Source organism: Astyanax mexicanus, chromosome 2 (assembly GCF_023375975.1).
Source record: "Astyanax mexicanus isolate ESR-SI-001 chromosome 2, AstMex3_surface, whole genome shotgun sequence".
NCBI lineage: Eukaryota > Metazoa > Chordata > Actinopteri > Characiformes > Acestrorhamphidae > Astyanax > Astyanax mexicanus.
In genome coordinates, this window is record NC_064409.1 from 62199215 (window position 1) to 62226453 (window position 27239).

The 27239-nt window shown below is 37.2% G+C and overlaps 1 protein-coding gene across 3 annotated transcripts; it reads right to left on the reverse strand.

Annotated features, from left to right (window-relative positions):
- Positions 1 to 504: 504 nt before the first annotated feature.
- Positions 505 to 26720, reverse strand: LOC103039191 (ras association domain-containing protein 8). 3 transcript variants are annotated; one of them, XM_049474692.1, is made up of 6 exons: positions 26370 to 26720; positions 11252 to 11311; positions 6819 to 7007; positions 4165 to 5129; positions 3274 to 3424; positions 505 to 2195 (listed from the first exon to the last, which is right to left on the reverse strand). In XM_049474692.1, exons 3-6 carry the CDS (start codon positions 6919 to 6921, stop codon positions 2074 to 2076), a joined length of 1341 nt encoding a protein of 446 aa, XP_049330649.1. In that variant the 5' UTR covers positions 6922 to 7007; positions 11252 to 11311; positions 26370 to 26720; the 3' UTR covers positions 505 to 2073. The 3 variants fall into 3 exon arrangements, with proteins under 3 accessions (XP_049330649.1, XP_007228183.3, XP_022527862.2); XM_007228121.4 differs by lacking the exon at positions 11252 to 11311; XM_022672141.2 differs by lacking the exons at positions 11252 to 11311; positions 26370 to 26720 and adding an exon at positions 11420 to 11681.
- Positions 26721 to 27239: the final 519 nt, after the last annotated feature.

Genomic DNA, 27239 nt, shown 5'->3' on the forward strand with positions numbered 1-27239 from the left:
AGCACTGAGTAGTGATTATCTGTATATAGAGAATAGTCCATGAGTCTCCCATTTCAAACACAGCCATTAACATTTTATACACAATAACGGATACACTTCAATTGCAGTCTACCACCATCTAATTCACATATGAACAGACTCCCCAGTGGGTTTGATCATGTTATGCTTCATTACAGCTTTAAGGCACTAGATATAAATACAACAGCTACAGAGCTGTAATTGTATTAGATTGGCAGAAACCAATGAGTGGTGTTTTTTCTCAAGTGTAATCTACTGTAACACTGCAGAGCTTGCTAATACTTCTTTCAGCATGAATGCAATTATAATAATAGCTCATTATTATGCATATGCATGGTAGTCTTCTTGCATAAGATGCATATTAGTAAGGGTTAAAAGGGTAAACATAATTCAACCTTGCACATTATATAACCAGCGAATTATTGCTGTGTAACTGCAATCAAGCAGTAAGAAACATGGCTACCAAAAATATACATATTAGTAGGCATCTTTGGCTCAACATTGCAAAAAGAAAAAAAACTTTTACTCCATGATAAAGAAATCAATCAACTCTGGCAATATACTCCAGCATAAACACTGAGGCCACAAGAATCATAAGGCCGTGTAGGACACATTGCCCAAATCTCTTTGTGGCTAAATTACAGCTATACAAAATAAAATATATATATATTCACATTTCATACCAAATCTGTTATCCTTCTTACACACCTGCAAGCCCATGAGGGCTATTTCATCCATAGTCAACATCACTTCATACACATGAAAATAAGCATTTGCTAGTTTTCCTTGTTAGCCTGGCAGTAAAGATCTGCATACAGTGACAGTCACTGCATAGAACAGACGGTTCTTGTGTTGAGGTATATTTACACCTAATACCATATCATAGCCAGAAAAATATCTCCAAATACTTAATCAACTAATACACTCACCAAGCATTTTATTAAGAACACATTGTATACTAATAATGGCTACAGCCACAGGTTACACTTACAATAGCCTTTGTGGCATGGTGTACTCCAAAAGATGTTAGAATCTTGTCCATAAAACAAGACTGCATCACACTGCATTGGTCCTCATCCTGCGAAATCTTCAGACACACTTTGATGCAGGCAATCCCGTTTAATTCAGCAAGTTTAGAGATGACTTATGCTTTGTGTCGCCATCATGCTGAAGCATATTCACCATATTTGTGTTGGACCCAAAAGGTATTTTTATCCTTTTTTGCCCATGTGTGTCGTGAACACACATACACAATAGTGAGGACACATGCCCGGAGCAGGTGGCAGCCAGGGCCTTGCTTAAGGACCCAACTGTGCCAGTTTGTCAAACCTGGGTATTGAACCCGTAACCTTGTCAACAATAATAAGGTGATCAAACCAATAAGCCTTCACTGCCCCACATGGCAGATTGTGTCAATGGATCCATGCTGTAGTGTTAAATTCTGACCCTACAATCTGTGCCTTAGCAGAAATCAAGATTCATCAGACCAGGCCGTGTTTTTCCAATCTTGAACTGTTGGGTTTTGGTGTTTGGTAAGTCTTTGCCCACTGCAACTTCAGCTTTCTGTTCATAGCTCAGTAAGATTCATTTTTTTAAATGGTCTTCCACTGTTGTAGCCCATCTGCCTCAAGTTTGGATGTACTGTACATTCCAAGATACTTATCTGCTCAGCACAACTGTACAGAGTGGATATCTGAAATATCATAGCCTGTCTTTCCCCTGAACCAGTGTGGCTATTCTCTTCTGATCTCTCTCTGCAGGATTTGAGTGTTTGCTGATTTTTCTTCGTTACACTGCTTCCACATGATTCGCTTGGTTAGATAAATAATTAGGAGTACAGGTGTTGATATTAAAGTGCTTGGTGAATGTACAGCTATGCTGCTCAGTCTGCTCCCCAACCTTGCACCTTATTGGTCTCAAACAATAATTTACTTCCCATTAATCCCTCTCAAAATACTGACGGTAGCTATACTGTCCAATACTTTGCTTCACACTCAGAGTTGAGATACATGGACCTATTCTAGAGTTTCTCTGAAATTGTGAAGGTGGTTTTCTTCAGACATAGATGCCCTCCGGGTTCAGAGCAGCGGTGATGGGGCTGTGTAGTACACGCAGGTTAACCCCCACTGCATGAGATGGGCCTGACCGCTTCAAGGAACCAGTCAGTGCAACAAAATCTGGGGGAAAGTGAAAAAAATATTTATTTTTATTTTTCATTAATTAATTAATGGCTCCATAATGCTATGTTAAACCTATATGGTATGTTTAGCAGTTTGACCGAATACAAAATGTGGTACATTTTCTGGGAAACCAACCCATAGTGTACATTCATTTAGTGTTTATCATGTGTCTACCATTTAAACCACAAGGTGTTCATAGGAAATCATGTAAACAATAGGAATAACCTGTACTGACTAAATAGTTATGGGTGGAACACATTTAGCTCTTGTGCGTACAACATTGAAAAAAAAATATATATAATTCCTTTCTTTGGCCGTTCTTGTGACTGAAATTCTGTGGACTGCACAAAAATTGGCTAAGTTACAGCCAGTCAGTATAGTCCGGAAGGTTTCACTTATATTTTATCTTTTTTGTTACGTTTTGTGCCAAAAAAAAGTTCAGATACAGCTCTGGAAAAAAATAAGTGACCACTTCAGTTTCTAAATCAGTTTCTCTGATTTTGCTATTTATAGGTATAAGTTTGAGTAAAATTAATATTGTTTTATTCTATAAACTACAGACAACAGTTTTTCCTAAATTCCAAATAAAAATATTCTCATTTAAAACATTTATTTGCAGAAAATGAGAAATGGCTGAAATAACAAAAAAGATGCAGAGCTTTCAAACCTCAAATAATGCAAAGAAAACAAGTTCATATTCATAAAGTTTTAAGAGTTCAGACATCAGAAGTCTTACACACTGCTTTTGAATTTATGCCACTCCTGGTGCAAAAATTCAAGCAGTTCAGTTTGGTTTGATGGCTTGAGATCATCCATCTTCCTCTTGATTATGTTCCAGAGGTTTTCAGTTTGGTAAAATCAAAGAAATTCAACATTTTTAAGTGATCTTATTTTTTCCAGAGCTGTATAACATGTGGTGGCAGACAGTGGTTCATTGTGTGAACATGTTTAACCCCTGACAGTATTTTACAGTATCGCATATATATATCAAAATACTGAATCATAACCTCTGTACTGTGATTCACCAGATTCCTGCTAATTTAGAGCCCTACTAAGCAGGTATGAGAACCTGTACCTGTACCCGAGTCCTGAGCCATGGGGCTGGCCTCTGCATCGCTGGGTTCCACAGGCAGCACGGTCACTTTAGTGCCAGTCTGCTGGATGAACTGCTGCAGGTTCACTTGCCTCAGCTCTTTCGTCAGCTGCTCCAGCTCGTACTGACTGTCCTGAGGGGAGAAAACACGCGTTCACTTTGTGATGCATTAATGGCCTTGCATGCTCTCAGCTACAGTTTATTTCACTGTCTTTCAAGCTTTTGCTAGCCAGGACATTCCACAGAGGGATTCACATATACAGGAATGCAAGTTTAACTGTCAGTCTGTCAGTACACTTTTTTGTGGATGTTTTTTATTAGGCATTGCTGAGTCTGGGACTGCTTTTAACAAAACACAGTCAACTTTTTTGAGTCAGTTTAATAGAGAGAATACAAGATATACAGAATGCTACCAGAATCCTAACTTGTGTGTTTTAAATGTGTAACTTCAGCTACTCCATCAAATAAACAGAAAGAGCATGATGCAGTTCCTGCAATGGGGCCGTTCCAAGAGTGTCAATCACTTAATTCCTAAACTTTTTGTTTTGGCTGTTTCTTTTTTTCATTGTAATGTATGGGCATGTGTTGCACATAATAATGCAACCAGCCAGCAGAGTTTCCCTTTTTTGGGATGCTGTCCCCTCTTTCTACAGTCACTGGATTAGCAAAACACGCCCAAAGAACTGCATATTTAAAAAGTTACAGTAAAGAACAAAAAAAAATCACAATGCAATAACACACGCTGCAGACATGCTGCATCATGTAGTGAGGCACATGTGCATCAGTAGCTGGTTCATGGTTTTGGTGCCAATATCGATACTGTCTGTAATTGGCAGTATTTAAAAAAGATTGGTGTTTAGACATTCCACCTACCTGTAATCTTTTGCTGGACTGAGTTAGTGATCTCTCCACAGCCCTGCAGCTGCTATCCAGCTGCGTCGTGTGTTGAGCCTGGGCCTTCAGTTCAGCCTTCACCCTCTGCAGCCTGGCCTTCACCTCCCCCTCACTTGCTTGCTGAGTTTCCCTCATCTCCTTCTGCAGCCGCTGAGCCTCCAGACCGGCTTCCACACCCTGCATGCAGGCCAGATGTTGACCTAGCTCCGAATCGCAGACGTGCAGTCGGCCACGCAACTCCTGTAGTCGCTCCTCTAACTGACGCTCACTTTCCCGTTCGATCTGCAGCTCACTAGCCCAGAACTCCTCCTCTTCCACCTCCACCTGGTTCTTCCGCATTCGCTGCTCTAGATGAGCTATCTCGTCCATCACCACAGCCCACGAGTCCTCGTCATTTGCTCCCCTTTTATCGCTCCACCTCTGAAGTTCAGCTTCGTAAGCCTCCATCCTGTGGTCCAAAACAGCCAGTGTCTCCCTCTGCAGCCGGACCAGGCGGCTCAAGTCCTCCAAACGGCTCCCAGATAACCGAGGGGACATAGAGGGGACTGGGTGACCATTGTTCACCAGAAGAATGTGCCGTTTGCCCTCAGTGTCCCCCAGCCTGCCACCACTCAGGATGTCCCTAAGGCCCCTCGGACCTCCGGTAAAGGTCAAAGACTTGCGTCGTGGTTCACGGCGGCGGAGAAGTGAGCGGTCCCCCGGGGCCCGAAGCTTGGCCATTATGGGGAGGCTCTGGCGATACAAGCCGCGTTCGGGGCCCCGATGGGTCAGGCCCACAGACGGAGGGCGCTCCATAAGAGAGGGACCAGTTCGGTGAAGAAAGAATTGAACATCACCAGCATATTGACCCCAAGTGTTCAAAGAGGCCACCGGGCTCTCGTGAGGGGCTAGGTGGCGCTCAGAATCCCTCCATTTCTCGACTAGTGTGTAGCGTCCGGTTCGACCTGCAGAAGTAGAGTGTGTGCAATGTAAAATAATAAATACATTTCTAATGAGATGTTTAGACTGATGAACTGTGCTACTGAAACCCCAGTGTTACTGCCCATAGTCTAGTGAGTTTAATCACAATGCATTGAGAAACTGCTAATCAAGAAAGATCCAGTGCTTTAGAATCGACAACTTCAAGCTCGACTTAAGTTTTTAGCTAGCAACATAGAACAAAAAAAGCATTCTGGAGGATGGTTTTATGATCAGATGGAGCTGACTGGCAACAATGATCAGAGAAACTGTCTAATTTATGGGAATAAAGGTGAAGCATTCTACTGATTAAACACTGTACCAGCTGTTAAGCATAGTGGTGGTGGTGGCATCATGCTTTTGGGCTGTTTTGTTGTCAGTGGAACAGTGAATGCACAGAGTGGCTAAAATAAGGAACTAAATATGCAGCCTTAATTCTGCTAGATGCTTGTGGAGGACAATCAAAAACTATCAAAAACTATAGACGTACTGTATGTATGTATCAGACCTTTATAAATCATATTGGCCCTGGGGTTGATTTCAGAAACACTCCACATGTATGTTGTGCACAGAGTTAAGTTCAAAGAAATCATCACAAAAACAATAACGCCATGACATGCCAGGATAAACCTGGTAGTATAACAATTTTAACAACATATTGTAGCATAAATTGCAATAAAATAATGCATTGAAATAAAAGATATTATTGTGATTTTAAGACGATGATAAAATAATAGCTTTATAATAATGAAGCATTTAAGCCCCATCAAATGACAAAAAAAATATTAATGATATACAGACTGGGTTATTGGTATTTTAATATATATAAATTGTTTTTGAAAAACTCATCATAAATCAAATTTAAAAACAAAAGTTGACATATCGGCTCATTATTTTAACAGGCTTGACTTGCTTAGTAAAAACAAAGGTAATAACGAGGTCACCAAAAATTTTATGAGAATTTATCATACGATAATTTTTATATTTTCACTGAACAGCATAAATAATACAAAAAAATTAAGCAATTAAGAAAGCTTGAACAGAAATGGCTAAAATGCATTTAAAATGATCATTTAAATCAACCAAAGGCTACGTGTGAAGAAAGACACAAGACGTCTTGCTTCTTCTCTTTTTTTTAGGCTTGAGCGATGACTCAGAGTTTCCATCTCAGCAGGCTCTTTTCGAGCCTCAGTACTTGCTAAAGTGAGGGGGGCTACAGATTACACTGGCATTTGAGTGCTTCTAGAAATAGGCTCAAACAATGACGTCAAGAAGACAGGTTTCAATCAGGCGCAAATTGTTCTGGGTCCCTTCTGGTTATGCAATCAGTATGAACCCCTGTTCTTTCTCAACGTCTTCTTCCTATCTCAATGAGGATCCTGCTATTGAAAATTTATGTGAAATGTATTTAGTGACTCTGGACAGCTCTGGGAGTTGGACTGCCAGCATGAGCAGACTTTCACTCTGCTTTTCAATAAATAATGGAAAGGTTTGTTTGATCAGCCTGGACGCCAGACAGTCTAAGCATTAGCCGGTGCTCAGAAACTACAGCATCTGCATTAGCAATTCACCCAGATCTGGTTACCAGTGAAGTTCCATGATCCAACAATTCCATATATCATGCTAAAACGCAGAGCAGGGGAGGAGTGCTTCTTTTCCTGTGACATGTTGCTTACCGATGGCCTGAGCCAGAGCAATGACCACTTCCTGACAGGTGGTGGCCTCGGTGACTCCACAGACCACACGCTGGACTCCATCCACCCACACCTTCAGCTCCATCCTGGCTCAGGCACTGCAGGGTCAGGGCCTTTAACTCTGCTCCCTCATTCCTGTAGGCTGCAGCTGTAGGCTCCCTCACAGACAATCTGAAAAAGGACAAGGACAGGTCAGGACCATCTGAGAACTGAAGCAAACAGCTGACTATCCTAGATGTCTAGACAAACAGACCCATGCTAGCATATTTTTAAAATAATCACACACTCTCAAAAATAAAGGTAATTTAAAAGGTCTTTTAGCGACGGCACAGGAGAACCCCTTTTGTTTCCACAAATAATTAGATGTTTTAGAGGTTAGCGCAAAATAACCCTCTCTTTCTGTATAGTAAATGTACCGATTTGAAGGTTCTCAATGAAACATCTCAAATAAAACATGGTTCTAATTAGTAATGGTAATACCAGAATATACAATTTACATGCTCTTCAAAATGAGCTTTTCAGAGTTTCTGGGACATTAAAGGACTATATTTCGTTCCATAAAGAACAAAATATCTCTCTAAAGAACCATTTGATTGTAACATTCAGGGCATTTTCATATGTATAGTTAGTTGGTTTGCTCTGGTCGGAATCTGTTTTCCTTTTGGTCTGGTTTGTTTTAACACAGGGAAAAGTCCAAGCTCACTAAGGGCGTTTTCACACCAGCACTGTTTGGTCCGGTTAAAACGAACTCTGGTCCGTTTGTAACTTTAGTGCGGTTCGATTGAGCAGGTGTGAAAACAGTAATCGCACTCGGGTGCGGATCAAAAGAACCGGACCGAGACCAGCTAGAGGAGGAGGTCTCGGTCCGGTACCAAACGAACTCTGGAGCGGTTCGCTTTGGTGAGAACGTGATCCGGTCTCGATCCGACCCAGCTTATAAATATAGTCCACTTATTTAGTCCATTTATTTGAGCTAAACGGCTGATAAGACGCAGTCTAAACTGATATATTAGCCAGATAACGCTGATTACCACAGCTGTGAACAAACACTGTGTCCATGCACGCCGTCTGCGCTACATTCACTGCTCACGGCCGTGTAACTCTGTTTACTATGTTTACATCTGCGCTGCACATAGAAACACTGTGTTTAAAAGTGCAACGTTTCAGCGTTCAGTGTAAAAACACATATATGCGCTTGTATATGTATATTTACTTCCACGCCAGACCACGCTCTGACCAATCAGAGGACACAGCCTGCTTGCGCGTTTATTGGTGCGCATTTTGGTGCGTTTACATTTATGCATGTGTGAAACCAGACTAAACAGAGGGAGAAAACGCTCCAAGTAAACAAACTCATCAACTGATTTGGACCAGAGAAACAAACTACAGGTGTGAAAACGCCCTAAAATGCATCACAACAAACCATGTGAGAACATTATCTCAGCTTATTGGGCAGATCTGTCTGGGCCGGGAGCAGGAGAGTGAATACAGAAAGAAGGTCCTGTGTTCTGTACTAGTGCAGATTTCTGTGTTGTGTAGTAAAAACAATTAGAAATATGTTATTCCTGTACTGTTGTAGAAATTCTGAAAAAAAAAAATCTAAAGAATATTCCAGGTCAAATCACACCTGCAGAACTATTTTAGTACAGTATTGTTGCAGTACTATATTCTTGAAACTAACGTAAAAAAAAAGCATATTACCACATAAATACCCTGAAATATTGTGAAATTACTTTAGAGCCATATCGAACAGCCCTACTTTACTGTACAAATCGCTCCAGAGATTGTTTGGGACTGGTCTGAGAACACCTCCTCTCAGGGATCTAAACAAGGGTTGTTTTCAGTCTGCACCAGAGTAGGCTTAAAGTTTTCAAACCCAAATGAATTGCTTTAAGGTTAAAAACGTAGCAGAGTCCAATTTAACTGGACTAAATGGTCCGGGTTAACATTTAAATCTGCAGAAAGAACAGCTGGGTCTCTGGCATGTCCACTCTGGCCAGAGTAAAATGCATCATTATGTGGAATTTAGAGCTTTCTGGCTGCTACTGGGTTTTCTACCACTGTATAAAAGAAGCACAATGCTGCCTTTATTGTTGGATGGCAGTAATATACAGTGCATGAACTATGAATTCATATCTATAAGCGCCATTCAGTCGTTGTATATCATTATTCATGAGTTTGCCTGTTCAGAATGAGGAGATTATTTATGCAAGAAGTTAACCGCTTTGAGACATCCAGTCATTAACAGAGGAGAGCAGAAATCAGAAACAGCACATTCAGTCTTTTTGGCTCTGATCTAAAAGTCAGTGCCAAATGAAAATTACAACCCATTTTCCTTTCATACTGTGGCATATGTCTGAGTGGAACATGGTATCAGGATGGGTCGCTGAGCTAGCTGAGTGTTTTCACTCAATTATAGCCCTTGTAAAAGAAAAATACATTTAAGTTTATTTTTCTAATGTATACTAAAAGTACATACTTTTAGCATTAAAATTAAAATGTACTTAAATATATACTAAATGTACTATTTTACAAATTAGGTATATTTCAAGCCATATTTAAATACAACATAAAAGCATTAATGCTTTTGAGTACTTTTTTGTATAAATTCTGTGAAATTAAGAAGATTTAGGTATGTGAATACACTTAAAGTATACTGTAAATGTACTACTTTGTTTATTGATCCACATATTGTGTTTACCCTTATGGAAAATACATTAAAGTTTAATGCCACTATACATATTTTCTATCAACAAACATAGAATTTAAAGCATACTGCTTAGAAATACCGATTGGAATGTAAATACAGATAATTTAATGTGCATTTTTATTGAGTATATTAAATAGAAAATGCACTTTTAGTATTCTTTACCTAATTTGAGCATACTTTTAATACTCTGCATAATTTCTTTTCACAAGGGAGGTGGGAGTGGTGTAGTGTAAGTTTATCGTTCCATAACCCTCTGATTAATATTGAGATAATATCAAAAGAAATGTAAGGAGGGTGCAAGCCATCAAAGTGTGATCAAGTGTAGAAAAGCATGTGATTAGTCATGTTTTAAATGACTAGGGACTAACCAGATAAAAAGCTCCATACTAATTTTAACATGCTCACATTTTAACTCACACTAGGGGTGTAAGAAAAAATCAATGTATCAAAGTATCGCAATATTATATTTTACAATGCTGTATTGATTCTCAGAAACATAGTATTGATTTTTAATAATCCGTTTACATGGTTTTACAAGGTTTTGTTGCTGACAGTGCTTTATTTCGTGTTGTGTTGAAACTTTTTTTTTAATCATTAAAAATGCTTATGGTATCGCAACACATCACAATATTTCAAATTGTAACAACCTGTATTAAAGGTGGGCAATATGGTGATATTTTATGGTATCGTGATTTTCTTTTCATATCTATAATATAATTTTAAGTATATCACGAATATGATCATTGCTTACAAAAACTCTGAACAAAGTGCACATTTAAATACAGAGACCATAATATTCCAGAGTAACTGTATAAATTGCAGTATATTCTGAATAAAGTCATGGTATTTAGCAATTGAATAGTGTTTTTTTTTTAAGATTCTGTCTCTACTGCTGCAATTAAACTATCACAGCACTTATCGAAATCATTTTTTCAACCATACTGCCCAGCTCTACCCTGTATTGTGATACATATCCTATCACACAGTTACTGCCAATACACAGCTTTAGATTACACTGTGTGGACTAAATGAGCACAAGCAACATAACTGATAATATTTCATATTTACACAATATTTAAGTTGCAATACCAATAAAACAATTGTATATAACAGGAAATCAAATAAAGAGCCACACTAAAAATAAAAGGTCAACTCAAACACAGAGATCTGAGAAAATCTGAATATTAAATTGGCCAATTGCTTTGCTTGGGAGCAAAACTTGGCTTGCTTGAAGCTCGACTAAATCTGAGGAAGGCATATACCAATTAAAAGTTTTCTTCCTCGCACTTTGCATTTAAGCCAAAATCCTTTAAGAACTTGTATTGCTTAGCATGGTAACACATTCTATATTTTAAAATGTTAGATATGTTATCCTGATATGATAATCACACTAATAACAGTAGGAAGCTCTCTGTGTCCAAAAGTCCAAGAACTGTACAGAGCCAGCTGAGTAACTGAGCAGCGGAGGACAATGCAACAAGACCACAAACACCAAAAAGTTTTAATATGACACTCAACATGCTCTCTGTTATAAACTTTTAATTTCTTATAGTCCAGGACTGGTTAAAGTTTTGTCAGAAATTCCTGATTATGGCCATATATGTGTTTTTCCCTATTGAGTCTCCTAATCCACATTGCTCAATTCCCTGTACCAAAAACACCTTCCTGTGAAGCATAATGTGCAGAGATTAGTCATTTGGCTTACGTTCAATCTTCTCCAGTCGCAGCTAAATGTTCCACTGTGGTGTCAAAGTGTGGAGATGTTCTGTGAGTAATCAAGAAGTCCAAAGAAGATTAGATCTCTCCATGTTCCTGAGCAGCACTGTTGCTAAAACAAAAGCCTATTAAAAGTGAGGAAAAGAAAAGAGCAAACCTCCATCTGGCCACACACAACAGAAGAAGTGTGATGTTGCGAGTCAGTGATTCCTCCAATCAGGAAAGCATTGTAAAAGGAAACGGCTGTGCAGCTCGCAGGAGACCTCTGTGCGCTATCAGACGGGCTCGCTTCCTTCCTAAAAGTCTTCCTCCGTCCCTCTCCAGGTTTTTCAAAAAACAAAGGAGGGATTTTTGAAAGTCAACAAGCTCCTTTTCAGCCACCTATACACAACCCAGGTCAGAACAGACCAGGACAAAAGGCTGAATCGGGGCGGTTCTGTTTTTGTGCTTGTGTAGGTGGGGAGAGGGGGAGAGGGGGAGAGGGGGAGAGTTGGAGAGGGAGCGGAGGATAGGTGAAAACAGTTGGTTACAATGAGGACGTCCTGCAGGGATAGTGGGACCAGCTGGACGCGACACTTTCTGCCTCCCACTTCCCCGAGCATTTTTAGAAGGACGACAGACTGCACGACACACGCCTGCGCCAGATTACCGACTCTCTGAATAAAAACACAGAACACTGGAAAATAGTGTCTGAGAGGAACTTCTGTTGTAATACTTTAAACAAAGAGTTCCACATATCACACACACACACAATATATATGTATATACGTGCTCCCCCTGGATGTAGCCTATAGCTTACATTTAATGAGTCTGCCTCAGCCTGATGAGAACCATATGCCTGCAGAGCTATTCCTGGATATCTGCTGTTTTATGAAATGCTTAATTGCAGTATTCTGTTGGTGCAATGCGAGCAATAACAAGCAAATGATATATTGCTGAAGACAATTCTTATTCAGGACATATGGAGGTTACCACATGTTGTTGTACAATCTTTAACCCCCTAAACCCCAGCTTTTTTTTATTTAACATCTACAATTGAATACACAGTACTTATTCAGTACATACAATGTTTTTACTATATTCTAATCATTTATTACCTTCTGTTTATCTACTCCAATATCTACTTCTAACTATTCAACAAGTATTAACCATTCAGTAGCTATTTACCAATTATTCAATCTACTTATTGTTCAGAATTTAACATATATTCAGTATCTGCCAAGTATTTTATATCTTGTACTGCAATATTAATGCAGTATTAACTAATTATTCAGTACTACTAATTGTTCAGTATCTACTTATTATTTATTTAGTCATTTATTAATTATTATATACGAACTAATTATTTACTTTGTAAGTATTATTTAATCAGTATCCACTCATTATTTCAAAATCATCATATTGTTATAATAAGTTTGTATTATTAGTAATCATTCAATTAGTTATAATTATTAATTAATTAATTATTATTACTATTATTACTATTTTTATAATAATTCAATTTGTTCAGGTATTATTCTTTTGGTACCTAGAATATATTCAGCATTATTCCATAAGTAACAACTCTACTTTAAAACAAATATGTAACTTTTAATTTGTAGTATGTTCCTATACACAGGCCTTAAGGGCTTAAATGAATAAACAAATCAGTGAAGAAGAGTAAATAGCAAGTCAATTCAAAGTTTTTTTTATATTTAACCTAAATGTAAAGTCATGCATTGTAAAGGCATGCATTTCACCATCACCAATATTTCCATTCTTTGATCAGGTGAGAAAATATAAGACAGGACCTTACTGAAAACCACAACATTCTTTCTGACCCATTTCCCTCTGATTCATGTCTATAAAGCACATTCCTCTCGTTCGTTTACTATTTGGAAAAAGTATAAAGATTGGAATAGTTGGCTCTCCAGACGGGACAAGGGCGATTTAGTGCTGCAGTGCTTTAGTGCAGGGCACTGTAATGGAAAAGTGGAACATTTAAAACATTTGTGTCAGCCAAAGACCACAGAATCATGCCATCAACTCCACAGCATGATATACAATACCTGCTCTCATAACACCTTCACACACAGATCCCAGTCCAGACCACCTACAGCTGATATGAATTAAATCACAAAACACCCAACTATTCTAATCCTCCTTATTCTACAGCAAAAGAAAATATGATGGAATACTGTAAATACTGGCAGGGGTGTACTACAGATGCTGTGCAATTCAATACACACTGAACTAAATAGAGTGAATGAAGTATATGAAGCAAACCCACAATGAGAGGAGCCTACGTCTCCTCTAAATACAAATAATTACTTTTTACTTCACAATCAAGGAATATAGATTAAAAAAAACATTCATTCCAATGCATTATCTCATGTTATTATTATACATTATTGTAATTATAATAAATATAATGTGGAAATGATCGTGGGTGGTTGCAGTCAGTTTCATACCTAATCAAATTCTGAACTATGCCAATCATTACATGCCCACTTGCTACTGAAGTGATATTTAGGCAACTCCCTAAATTACTGGTTATTCAAGCTATAATATATTAAGAGACACATCTTTGTAAAAAAGATCTTATTTTATCAATTATTTATTACTACACTGTTGTTCTTGTTAAACACCAGAGAATACTCCTTGAGATACCACAGCAAATATAAAGTAACCATTAAACACCTTTATAGCGACTACCTAGCAACACTATAAACACCACCTGACAACACCACAGCAATCAACTGGAATACTATAGCAACTGCCTCTTAAAACAATAGCAACCTCCTACCAACTTTACAGAAACCACTTGACAACACCATATCAACCCTAGGGAATTCTATAGTAACCACCTAGCAACACAACAGCAACCACCAAGACTAATATAGCAACTTTCTAACAACACCATAGCAACTGCCTACCAAAAACAGTTTCACCCTAGGGACCATGTAGCAACAGCCTAGCAACTTAACCTAAATGTAAGGACCATATAATCTGCACATCCATTCGGCAATTCACTGCAGAAATGCACCTTTCTGCTTATTACTACGGCATTCTGATAGGTGTATTTTATTTTTGTATTCAAAGAGTGATAAAAAATGATTACTCATAAATTCATAACTCATAAATACTCACAACCTCTGCCACTTAAATCACACCGTTATCACTGAGGGCTGGAATGAGTGGAATTACAATATTCAAAATAAAGCATTTAAATAAGAGTGAATGGAAGCTGCACTTGACTACAATCAACATTTCCCACTCAGCACTGCCTTTATTACAGCATGTGTCATTAACAAAGAACTAAAGGCTGATATTAATCTCTAGCAATAATGATCATGATGGCTCTCTCTGACAGTAAAAGTACCCTCTTTCAGCCTCTTCACAGCCATCACAGTCATCGTGAGTTCAATACAAGTGCTCCTCTTTTCTACAAGACGATGTGTGGACTGCTTTCATGAAGTAGATCTGGACAAATCCATAATTCATAAAAAGATACTGTATTTTCTAAGTCCATGCCTGCTGAGAACTGCTAATTACTGCTAAAACAATTATGCATATACCTGCCAAAGCTTGTTTTGATTGAACTGTTTAATTATTACACACATTCTTCTTTTAAAATTACACAAATATTAAGTACAAGAAACATATTTTCAAAGGCCAAATTTATGATTTATCTATTGTAACTATATTGTTTACTTGTATTACAGCTAGAAAGAAAATAAGGGTGATTGGCATAATATTACGGAAATATATCATGTTTTTGGCTATTTTTTCTTCAATACAATCCAGTAAATGTCACACAAGCACACACTGTGCATAAAATATTTAAAAATAAAATAGTAAAAATAGTAAAATATAAAACATACTGCATAAAATATAGTAATACATTTTTTTGTTGTAGACTTAATGCTGATTATACAAGAGTTGGGTAGTAGAATGGAAATAACAGATACCACTGTATTTAAACATGATGACAGAAACTCCAAATAAGGACAGTATTTAAAAATTCATTTATTATTGTGCATTTAAGAGAGCCACAGGAGGGGGTGCTGTGGAAGCTCTCTGATTGGTGAGGTCGCGCACTAAAAACATAAGACAGGCAGGCAGTTTAGCAAACTCAATTTTGAATAAAATGGAAAGCACACAATCTTTCTTCTCAACTTATGTCGTCACAAACCTATTAAAGAAGCTTTTATCAACCTCTCCCACCAAAGTACAAAATTCCTTCCATGTTATTCATTTTCATGAATGCCCATGTAAGAGCAGGCACTGGCATGAATGCCAGCGTTAGTGTCCAGTGCCATATGGTCTCTGTCTTGGGTGCTATGGAACCCCTCTATGATTGCTCTTCTCCAAGCTCCTTCTGATTTGGCACAATGCAAGTAATTGGAGGATACAGCCAAGAGGGACCACTGTGTTCAGCAGGCAATCAACCAAGAGCCTTTTCTGGGTTTCCGTGCCAAAATCGAGATAAAAATATTACAATATGTGCTGTGTGTGCGTTATAACAAGGAACTGATAGACATAAGACTGCAGAATCACTTTCCTTCCATGAAGAGTATAACACTACACTGAGCTTACAAATCATGTACAAGAATAAAATGTTCAAATTAAGACTATACACTAATTAGCCAAAACATTAAGACCCAAACACGAAGCAAAAAGTGTAATATTGGAGACATGGGCTGTGTGTTTAGACAGAAACTTTACTGAATAGTCATTTTTCATATAGGTTGCAAAAGAAATGGTCAGATGTGAAGACCAAGAAGATACAGAGAATCCACCAAGGATTCACCCCACAAGTGAAAGACAATAATAATAATAATAATAATAATAATAATAATAATGATAATAATAATAATAAAAATAATAAAAATAATCTTACCACAGGATGCTGGTTTCAAGGTATTATTGTTTGTAGAGTTATATATACAGTAAAATGTACAAATAGCAGCAAATATTCAGCCAATCATCACTAAAATCGCTATTCTGCAGTAAAATAAAAACACAGTAATAATTCTGGTTTGTATCAGTATCATTAAGACCTAAACAGCTGTCTCCTGCTGAAATTCCCTTTTAGAGCAATGATTTGAAGATACCAACATGATTCAGATATAATCATGCATGTCTAGAATGAATTTGAATGAATAATATGCTAGTGACACTACAGACGGGAAGTGGGAGTCCAGGAGCTGAGGCTGGAAGTGTGTCTCATCACTGATAAATGTGCAGATGTGTGCAGGAGTGTGTTGTACTCCCATGTGTGGGTTGAGCAGGGAGTGAAGTGTATGATGATATTAAATATGTATGGTGTGTATGATTATTTTGGATGTGAGAACTAAGTACAAATAACAAAGAAAACACAGGTTTAATCACAAATTAAGCACCATATGTTGTGTATTATGCAAATCACAAAATACATATTGTCACTGTCCAAGGAAAAACAAAACAGCAAGTTTACAGGAGAGAGATAAAACCTTCTTAACTTTTAGATCAATGTAAAACTAGTTTATTTCAGGAAATTTTGGAGAATTTCTATTTGTCTGCACAGTGTAAGGGACAGTTTGTATGTTCAAATTATTTAGTAAACTAAAAATTGAGAAAAATGGAGATCTTTATTTTTTATTGTACAGTGATTATATACTCAAAATCTAAATACAGTATTATACGTTTTTGTAACAGAACAGTATTTACATTTAATCATGTATCAAAATACAAAATCTAAATGCTATGTGTATGTAAATGTTGTAGTCCCTATATGTATTTCACCCTAAAGGGAGTACAGAGGTATTTGAGATTCGTCCATAAAGAGTGTTTTTTGTTTTTTCTTGAAACCTCTGTAGGCCTAAGCACAGTTTCACCTGTATCACAATGTATTATGTAATATTATGCCCTATCTCTTCACTGATGTAAACAGCATTTCCCTTTTGTACTTTTTCTCAACAGCGAGATACAAAGAACTCTTATCCTTTAACTACATGTCCTTGCAGATCCACTGCCACTATGTGCTGTATGTGCTGAGCTTCGTGCACTAAAAGGATTGTAAGCCATTACCTCTGGCTCCGGGTCTCTAATATGACCTTCACTCAGTGGGAACAGCAAAGTATCTCAAGGTCTAAATCCTCTGCTAACCTGACATGAAATAATCAAGCCTACAACAACTAGGAAGGTCTCCCTATTGCAATATACTATGATTACATGTTTTCAAAAGATCTATATTAAGCACATGTAATAAACACATATTACAGCTGATTCTTGGTGTATTTATAGTGTTTAGAGGTATCAGTTTAATACCATTTCAAAAAGTGTGTTGAAAAAATAAAAAAACACTGTGTTTTGTTCCCAACAACCATATCTTATAATTTTAACACCAGCAACAAATAAATAAATAAATTAATAAATCAGTTAAAGAACCTTACTTAATAGAGACGACCATATCCACTTAAAACACTGTTTGCACCCGATCCCTTTATACCTTTTGAGTAGGGCTGGATGATCTGACTAAATTATTTATTTTAATGTATTTATTATTTTAGTCGACATGATACAATTCTGATATCATACAGTAATCAATATAGCCACCGCCCTTTTGTTTGTAATCACATGCTGATAAAGCTGATCGATATGGCAAAAAACATTATATTACTGTATGTAAAGAAAATGTTACAATATTTATCATGTTTTAAAATGCAGACAAAACACATTTGAAACTTTCAGGTGTTCTGCTGTTCATGCTCGTTTGTGCATATCACACTTTTAATTTTTTATTTATTTTTTGTGGCATATTATCCAACTAATTTTTGACACTCTGTAATAAAATGTACAATTGGGTCAGTGTTCTTTAAGCACTGATAATATACTTAATATGCTTATTAAAGCATATTGTCAATATGATAAGAAAATGTATCACAATACAATAAAACATAATTTTTTGCCCAGAAATAGTTTTGAATTTCAGGATTATATCCAAATAAGACAAAGCCACACATAAAAAAACAAGTATAAAACGCACCCAAGATGCATTTAAAAGAGATCTAAATTCATTCCACTTTTAGAAGCTGGGTTGAGCCTAACAGTGTAAACAAATCGGTCTCTCAAAGTTGAATTTGACAACTAAAAAACCTGGATAGTGGATACAATCCAGATATTAGTCACATGAAGAGTAAACAAGGTCTTAGAGATCACATCCAAACTGGTCTTTAACTGCTTACAATCCAAATGTCTTTTTCAGATTTTTTGGGCATTCTTTTAAAAGTGAACCCTACCATTAAAGATTCTCTCGGGACAACATTAGCTGTAGCGTAGTGGAGAACAACACTGTGGTTTCTGGTAACAGGACTATTCAACCTACAGTCTCACATCTACATAATTCAAATGTACACTGTATGGACAAAATTATTGGAACACACCTCTCATTAATTTAAATTTAGAAGAGAAGTGTGAACTCTATTTCTCACAAACATTTTCAGAAGTTGCTTTTTTTTAAGAATCCATTATCAGTACGTTTTCTGGTAGCTAAATGGGCAGTGGAGCTGATAATAGATTAATTAGGTCTCCATAGAGAATATGGGAAGGCCTGAATGCTTTGTTTATACTTTTAGGATTTTTCTTTCCAGGAAGTCTCAGTGATGTAAGAAAGCTCAATCAACGGATGACTTCACACTTTTGTTCAACATCCTTTGGCTAAATTAGGCAAAAACATTTCCTCTAGTCCCCCCAGGGCATGATTCTTTTAGCTTGACTCAGAAACACAATTAGAGGGAAAAAATAACTCACAAACACTAAAGATACTCTTCTTCAGGTTAACTAATTTGAGATAACCCTAAAGTATGAAAAGAAATGAACACATTGTGTTTTGACATAAACTTTAGTTTACTCAGGTAAACTAGTTAATATATAATAAGTAACTTTAAAATATTATAATTTCTTATAATAATAATACTAATAATAATACATAAAAAAACTCACAAACACTAGAATACTCTTCTTATGATTAACTAGTTTGGGATAACTTTAGAATATTATATATTATATATATTTCATCATAATCATTTTAATTTAATAATACATTATAAAAGGTAAACATGGGGCACATGGGGGTAAATGGCACTCTCTCCCCTCATCACTAAAGGGTGATATCCACAGCACAAGGCGTCTGTGAGCTGATGTATCGGGACAGAGTCGCTGCACTTCCCCCAAGCGCGCTGTGATGCTGCTCTGCAATGCTGCATCAACAGCAGCTCGAAAAGAGGCAGTGGCTGACTTCACATGTATCAGAGGAAGCATGTGTTAGTCATCACATTCCTAATCTCCTAATTAGTGGGTTGGGTAATTGGCTAATTGGTATTGGAGAAAATGGTGGGGGGGGAAATATATTTAAAAAAGCTAAACACGCTTTCTTGCTATTCCATATCATAAAGAAAAAGCACAGATTGTGTGCTGACATAAACCTCAGTTCACTCCTATATTCTTAGAAAGAACTCTCCATGAACTCGATTCACAATGCCTTCTAAGGCTTACTGTAAAGTAAACTCAAGGCTAAAAGAGCTCTTCTCTGGCTGTCAGTAAGGTGAGAGAGAAAACCACTGACAGGCTGTGGAAGGTGACAAGGCCAGCTGCGCAAAAACACGCCTCAGGCAGCAGGAGCTCCAGACTCACTGCAGTCTGCAGTGCACTACCTCTAAAACTGTCACTTCTAGTTATTTAGTACAGTCATTGGGGCTCATTTTGTTTCAAACCAAATAATCTTAAAAACTAATGTTAAAAAAAAAGCCCTTTGAGGATCAGTTAATTTTCTCACGAAAACAATTTCAGCAGTGTTTGCCATTTATTGGGCATTAAAGTTACTGTTCTATCACTATTATCAGCTAAAATAAAATAATGTAACTTTGTTGTATAATATAGACTCATAAACACAAATTATAGTGACAACCCATTTCACCATTACTTCGTTTGTTACCTTATGTTGTCATGATTATATGTGGAATTAATTTCTTTATTAAAGAACCATATAAGAATTAAGAGGCTGTGGCAAAAACTGGCTTGATGGCTTACTGTCCCTGCTGTCATAGAAGGAAGTGTAGTGATGAAGATCTCTATAACTGATTTATATGGCAACACAATATAAGTCCGGGTGTTGTCAATGTTTTTACAGTTTATTGACAGTCTTTTTCTGTGTTGTTATTATTCATTAGCTTTTTCACCCAATAAAAAGGAAAATAAAAAGACTAGATTATTAAACTTAGATTCAGACATTCCTGCCTTGGAATTCTGCCTCAGTGGGCAACATGGCTTACATTTCAGACACAGAGTGTCAACTGGAATCCTAAATCCTAAAAGGAAATCTGAGAATATTATTATTATTATTATATGCATTAAATCATTGATCAAATAATATCAATTAATAAAGTCATTAAGTATTAAAGTTACACCCATATTATAATGCATTCATCCAGTGTCTGCATTGCTACCCACTGTCAGTCTGTGTGCACACAGTCACACAATAAAGTTTATCCCAAACACAGCCCATATAAACTGCATTATGTTAAAGTAACAAAAACATTACAATATTTAAGGAACACAAAGTGACCACACAATCCTGGTTACAGGGAAAGTAGCCTTTCACAGAGTCCTTTTCAGTGGGCTGCTTTCATTAGCCCTGGTCCCCTCCAAATAAACATACCTTTGTTCGGGAAAGGACAAGAGGACAAAGGACCTCCTGCAGCAGACCAGGGACTTAAATCACAACAGGAAAGAACTGAATTAAAAACAAACGACACAAAAAAAAGGTAAAAAAAGTAAAACCTAAACAAAACACAGATTGCAGTGCAGCATTATTAAGAAAGTATCAGAGCTATTGTAGTGTGAGTATTGTGCTGCTGCTGCTGCTATTTCCAGCTGAACTTTAATTCTGCGTGTGCTTGCTCTAGCTGCCATGCTACATGTAATTACTAGCAATTTATGCACTCTGAAGTAATTGGTTGCAGGCCTCTCCTGAAATGGATCCACACACAAAAACAGCACAAGCATTCTTTAAAACCGAGAGGTTTTCCCTGTACTGGAAGGGAGAACAAGGGAGAACAAAACAGTGGCAGACAAACTATTTAAAAAGAAAATGAGATTTAAAACTACTTTGCATTAGTGAAAGAAAACACAATATGTGAATAGGCAGAATCCAGAATAACACACAAAAAAAAAATTCAGTAGGTTAAGCACTGTTGAGACTGTATACACGCTTATAACCACGCCGGGATTCAATCTCGAGATACAGGCCTTGATCTTGGAGCATGGAAACTGATAACATTGAGGCAGCAAATTCCACACCGCTGTGCATGCTATGAGCCATGGCTCAGATAAGCGTTCTCACTCTCCCCCCACCACGATCTGAGGGCCAGCATAGCCTGAACTTATGATCCTTTATATCTTGATGTGCTATTATAGCCCACATAGAGGAGCAGGAAATGTGGAAGAGCTGCCTGCATGATGGCATTTAAGATTAAGCTTTGAATATCAACTAGTAGGGTTTAAAGCTGGCTGTGTGGTTTACTGTTATTAAGTGTATTATTGAGGTAGTATGAAGCCTATTTTTATCAAACTCTTTATGCCACAATAATGAACACATTTACGTATTTACCTTACAGTTTAGCCCTGTGTAGTCAGTTATACCCAATGTTAAACATGGGTTAGTATTTGGGGTATGGTATGAGATACATTGTATTGTTTGTAATACATTATCGTTACATCACATTGCCTCAAATATCGACACTCCTTGTAGTGGCGCTAATCAAATAAATAGGGTAAAACTAAAGTGTAGAATATTGGTTGTCAAATTATGTAAAACGTACACAAACAAATACATGGTTCCTGGTATTTGCCAATTTAGGAGAATTTTATCTTCTTAAGTAACACAGATGTGAAGAATTGTAAGGAATAGTCTCATGGTATATAGAGTATCACAAATCTCAGTATCTCAGTACTGTGATAATATTGTTTCGTGAGAATCCCTGTGGTTCCCTTTGAGAGCCTTTTGTATGTAGTGTATACATCTTTTGCCTTTACACTCAAAATTTTGTCATAATATAATTTAGTATAGAGATGTACAAAAATGTATATACCAAAGTGCGGCAATATTATATTTTTAAATAATGTACTGGCTGTTTTTAAATAAATAGTTTGGTGTAAAGATCTGCACCACACTGTGGCTCATATTGTGATGTGTTTAAATCCTATATAGAATATATAGATCATAGTATTGTACTATTACAATCCCTCTGTTCTGACTGCAGAAAAAGTAAACTATTCTTTTTTTTACTTTTTTTACTTTATTTGCAATACTTTAAAGAATTGCTATATATTAAATCATAACCCCTGTATTGATACATATGCCAAAACACAGTCATAATTTGGTAATGATCACAGTGTTGCTACTTTTTAGGTATTCTTACTAAACTTAAAACTGTGATATTGTGAAAACCCTAATTATGATATATAATGTATACTGATTGTGAGAACACAATCTACAATACAATAAAGCATATGTGGCTTAACCACATAAATTATTTACAGTATATAAATCCAGACACACAGTTCAGTGTATACTACTTGAGGAAATTAACACTAATAAAGCACAAATCCACTCTTTATTTGTACACAAGGATTACTGTACCACACTTCTGACCTGACTCAACAACACAGCACAATCCTCAGTCCTGAATGATCTCCAGCAGTGTTCTTTTGTGCGTCAGTGGACATGAATGACCTTTGAAGGCGTTAATTCCACACTGAGAATTGTGTTGTGGTCAGCAGAGGTCAATAAACAAAATACACTTTAACTCTATTATAAAAGTATGATCCGTTCCAGAAGAGCAGAGTGAGTGACTGAGAGAGAAAAAATGAACGGCAGTGACCTCTCCATGTGTCTTAAACAAGCAAGTGCAGCGTCCCCAACAAACCTCCTGTCTGACAGGAGAGGGGAAGGAAAACAGTTCTCCTCACACATCCCTGTAAAAACAATAGCCTGAGGGGTTTTGGGTTTCAGGGAGAGAAAGCTAAGTTAGAGCAGTACGAGGCACGTTCAGTGTGAAATCTGAAAATCTAGTGCATAAAAAAACGCCCAATGGAGCAGGACATTAAGGCCAAAGGCCAAAATAAAGCATGGAGAAAGCCAGCAACACTTCTTATTTGTCCTGCCAGAGAATACACTGCTTTGAAAATGAAGAACTTAGTATCACTGATAGCATCACAAAACATTATGACATTAGATTTTAATTTTAGGTCAAATGAATATAAATATTTTAAGTATGGAAATGTAAAGCTTGTAACTGTGTGATGGTGATTCAGTGCTGACTTTATGCATTAGAAAATCTGACCACTATCAGATGAAATAATTTTTTACAAATACAAATGAAACACAACCCCTCCCCCTATATCTTGCAAAAGCCATTTTAAACAGAAGTCTTTTCCAGGCAAGGCCAGCTCACCTTCTGTGGTATTAAACCGCAGAGCTCTGCCTTGGCTCTTGTAAACCTTTTTCAGAGTTTCTGGAATCCCGTCTTGGCTAGGATGTTTTAATAAACTCAAGAATAGCCTCCCCCCCAAGTTAGGAGGTCAGAACTGGCAGACCAGCTAACATCTGGATGGCACGTTTAGCTGGATATAATGCCGCCTTTGTTCATTTGCCATGATAGTGAATGGCAGGCAAGTTTTAAAGCACCAGCCTTCTGGAGAAACAGTGCTGTTGGATGAAGCGTTAAGGTGCTAGGTTTGTCCATATGGTTAATATTTATATTCTCTGATCTCATCTCTCTAAGCAGTAACTCATAAAACTCATATGTTTTTGAGAGCACCTCAGAATTCTCAAAAAATAACAGGACTGACTAGATATCAGAGCCAGACACAGCCTAGCAATCAGAGAACTGAGCGATATAACTAAAAATAAGAAATGGTGATAGGCGATATGATACATGATGAATATTATAACAGAATATAATAGTAAATTGTCAGCATTGGTTTTTTTTTTACACCAAAAACACATTGTAGATATTAACAGTGAAGAACCTAACGGTGTATCTAAGAAATATATATAAATTTAGTTTTAAATATAACACAACTGCACTCTTTGTGGTATGTCAGACTGCACAAACAGCACTAAATTATGTTGTCTGATATAGTAAAAAATAAAGTCATCATGCTGTTCCTTAAATCACAATGTTTTACGACATAATTTGCACAAGACTGTACTATGTTAAATGTAATTCCTTCAGAACCCTAACCACTGGCATCCCAACAACCAAAGTATGAGTTAAATTGCAAAAATATGGTACCCTGTGCAGCAGGCGTAATAATAAAATATGGCCATTTTTATATCTGGTGTATTGTAACATATAGTAATATATCTTGTATAAAACTGTAACATATTGCACACCTAATCAGTCAACAATCATGAACTCATGTTAAAAACTAATGTTCTCTAACAAGTAAACAATTAAAAGATTCAAGAGCAAAAAAATACAATACAATCCTCCCTGTTGTCTCACTCCTTATGTCACTCTTTATAACACTGTTTCACTCTTATGTCATTCCTTTTATCATGCACCTTTAATTACACATTATGTCACTACTTGTTCTCACCCTTTTTGCCCCCCTTATATCGTACTCCATGGGTCACTCCTCTCTCTCATTCCTTGGGGCAGCCCTTGTACCTCAATCCTTTAGTTACACCCCTTATGCAATTTCTTTGTCTCACTGCTTGTAGCACTATTTTCATCACATCTTTTCACTCCCTTCAGCAATTTCTTTATTGGACTCCTCGCCACTCTCATTGCTTGTACTGCACTCCATTTGTCACACTCATTATGATACTATTTTCACTAATTATATTACCTTTTTACTTACTTTGGCACATCCTGTATCTCATTCAGTGGCACTTCTTTTATCACTCCATATGTAACTCCTTATATTACTGTTCTTGTACTGCACTCCTTATGTTATTTTTCTTTAGGGCACACCTCACACCTTTTTTGTAACCCTACACGGGTCTCCCCTTTTTCTTTCAGACCTTAGGGGACAATCCTTACACCTCACTTATTTTGTCACAACCCTTGTGCCAGCATTTGTTTTTATTTCACTACGTATATCCCTTTCCTTTATGTGAATCAAATTTGCTCTTTTTTCTCACTCTACTTATATCACTCATTTTATCTCACTCCATGGGTCACACCTTTTCCCTTGTATCCTAGGGCATCCCTTACATACTCTCTACTTATGCCAAATATTTTTTATTTTGGGGCTGTTTTTTTTTTAAAAGAGAGTGATCCTTGATTATGATTTTAGTTCTTACATGACATCAAATGGAAACAGACAGCACAATTTAAAGTGATGTGCAAGCTATTGTTTTCTTTACCTTTGATTTAGCTTTGATCCTAAATGAGGTGCCACAAGAGTTCTTTACAGGTTTCTGAAGGAAGATAATGTTTATCTACTGAGATTTCCTCTATATATAAAGATGTGCAATCTTGATTATCCAATTTTGAAAAAAAGTTGCATTTAATCAGTAAATAACCTCCCAGCCCTATTATATCCCATGCAGTTTTTTTTTTGCGTTTTTTCCCCCTTAAACATCTCACTTCTTTATAATATCTCACTATTTTATATATCACTCCTAATGTCATTTCTTTCTTTAAGCTATATTTTCTGACTCCTTGTGTCACTCCTTCTTTTCTTATTAGTTAACTAAGCTATGTCACTCCCCTGTTCTCATCTTGTAGGTCACTCCTTTCGTTCAACAGTAAAACATGAAGCTGTTTAGTGAGGGTAAATTCAGACTGTCAACTGTTTTTTTCCATACTGAAGTCAATAAATGAGCACTAAACTAAACTAGTGAATCAGTGAGGTCAGTTAAACTACACTGACTTCAGATTATACAGTGTGAAACAGTGAGGCGGGTAAACTTTAGAAACTGGTAAGATTTAGACTCAGTATAAATCCAGTGATGTTGTTTTTAAAACGGTTCAGTAAGTTTGTTTTCGATTCTTCTCGTTTTTTTCGTGTTTTGTCCAGGTTAAAACTGGTAATAGCTGTGAGAGACACAAGACGGGGTAGTGTATTCTTACCTTAATACTGTAAACACGCAGCTCTGCTCCTCCTCAGACTGCTCGGACTGTCCGCTGGCGACCTCCTCTGAAGTTTTCTCCTGGAGAAAGCGCGCTGTTCATTCTACAGAGCACAGCTCTCTCTCTCTCTGTCTATCCGGAGCGGGATATCCGTCTGAACTGCTCTACAGCAGCAGCAGGAGGAGAAAAGCTGGGAGTGTTTCCTGCAGCAGAGGAGCGGCTGGAGTGAGAGTGGAGTGCGGAGCGCTGCAGTCAGATAGTCTCTCTCTCTTTCTGTCCCGCAGGGGGGGAAGTTTTCACTGCGAGCAGCTCAGAGAGGCAGCGAGAGGGGAAAACACCCCCACAGCCCCTCAGCACGGGAATGGACACAGCGCAAAGCATGCTGGACTCTTTTAAAGACACACTCGAGAGTCAGAGACCCAGCACAGAAAAATCTCTGCCCCTTAAAACTACATCTTTAACGCTGCTGTGGGTGTACTGATTTATCATTTACAGCCATGGGCCATGCTGGAAAAAATAATGTGTGTGTGTGTGTGTTTAAATTAGGAAATGCAGCTAGCTATGTAAGTTTTAAGTCTCACAGGCTGTTTGTTACGTGAGAGCATGAAGCCCCCACTGCAGCCCACTCTCTGTTTACGAATAAGATTGCACAACCTTATCCAGATCTTCCCACTCCAACAACAGGACATATCAGATGCTAAAGTCAGTTTTGTTACTAGTTTATGTTTTTTTTTTTTAATATTTGGACCTTAAACACATTCACTCAAATAAAAAAAACTAAAATAATATCACAATAATTAGCTAGTTATTTTTACGCGTTGCATTTCGAGTGTTTAATAGTGAACTATACAGGGAAGAAAATTGTTAACT

Excerpts from the sequence above, each read along its gene's own strand:
- LOC103039191 (XM_007228121.4), bottom strand. The coding sequence starts at position 6,921 with ATGGAGCTGAAGGTGTGGGTGGATGGAGTCCAGCGTGTGGTCTGTGGA. Across the intron at positions 5,130-6,818 it reads TGCTCTGGCTCAGGCCATCG|GTCGAACCGGACGCTACACA; the intron begins GTAAGCAACATG and ends CTACTTCTGCAG. Across the intron at positions 3,425-4,164 it reads AGTCCAGCAAAAGATTACAG|GACAGTCAGTACGAGCTGGA; the intron begins GTAGGTGGAATG and ends TTCTCCCCTCAG.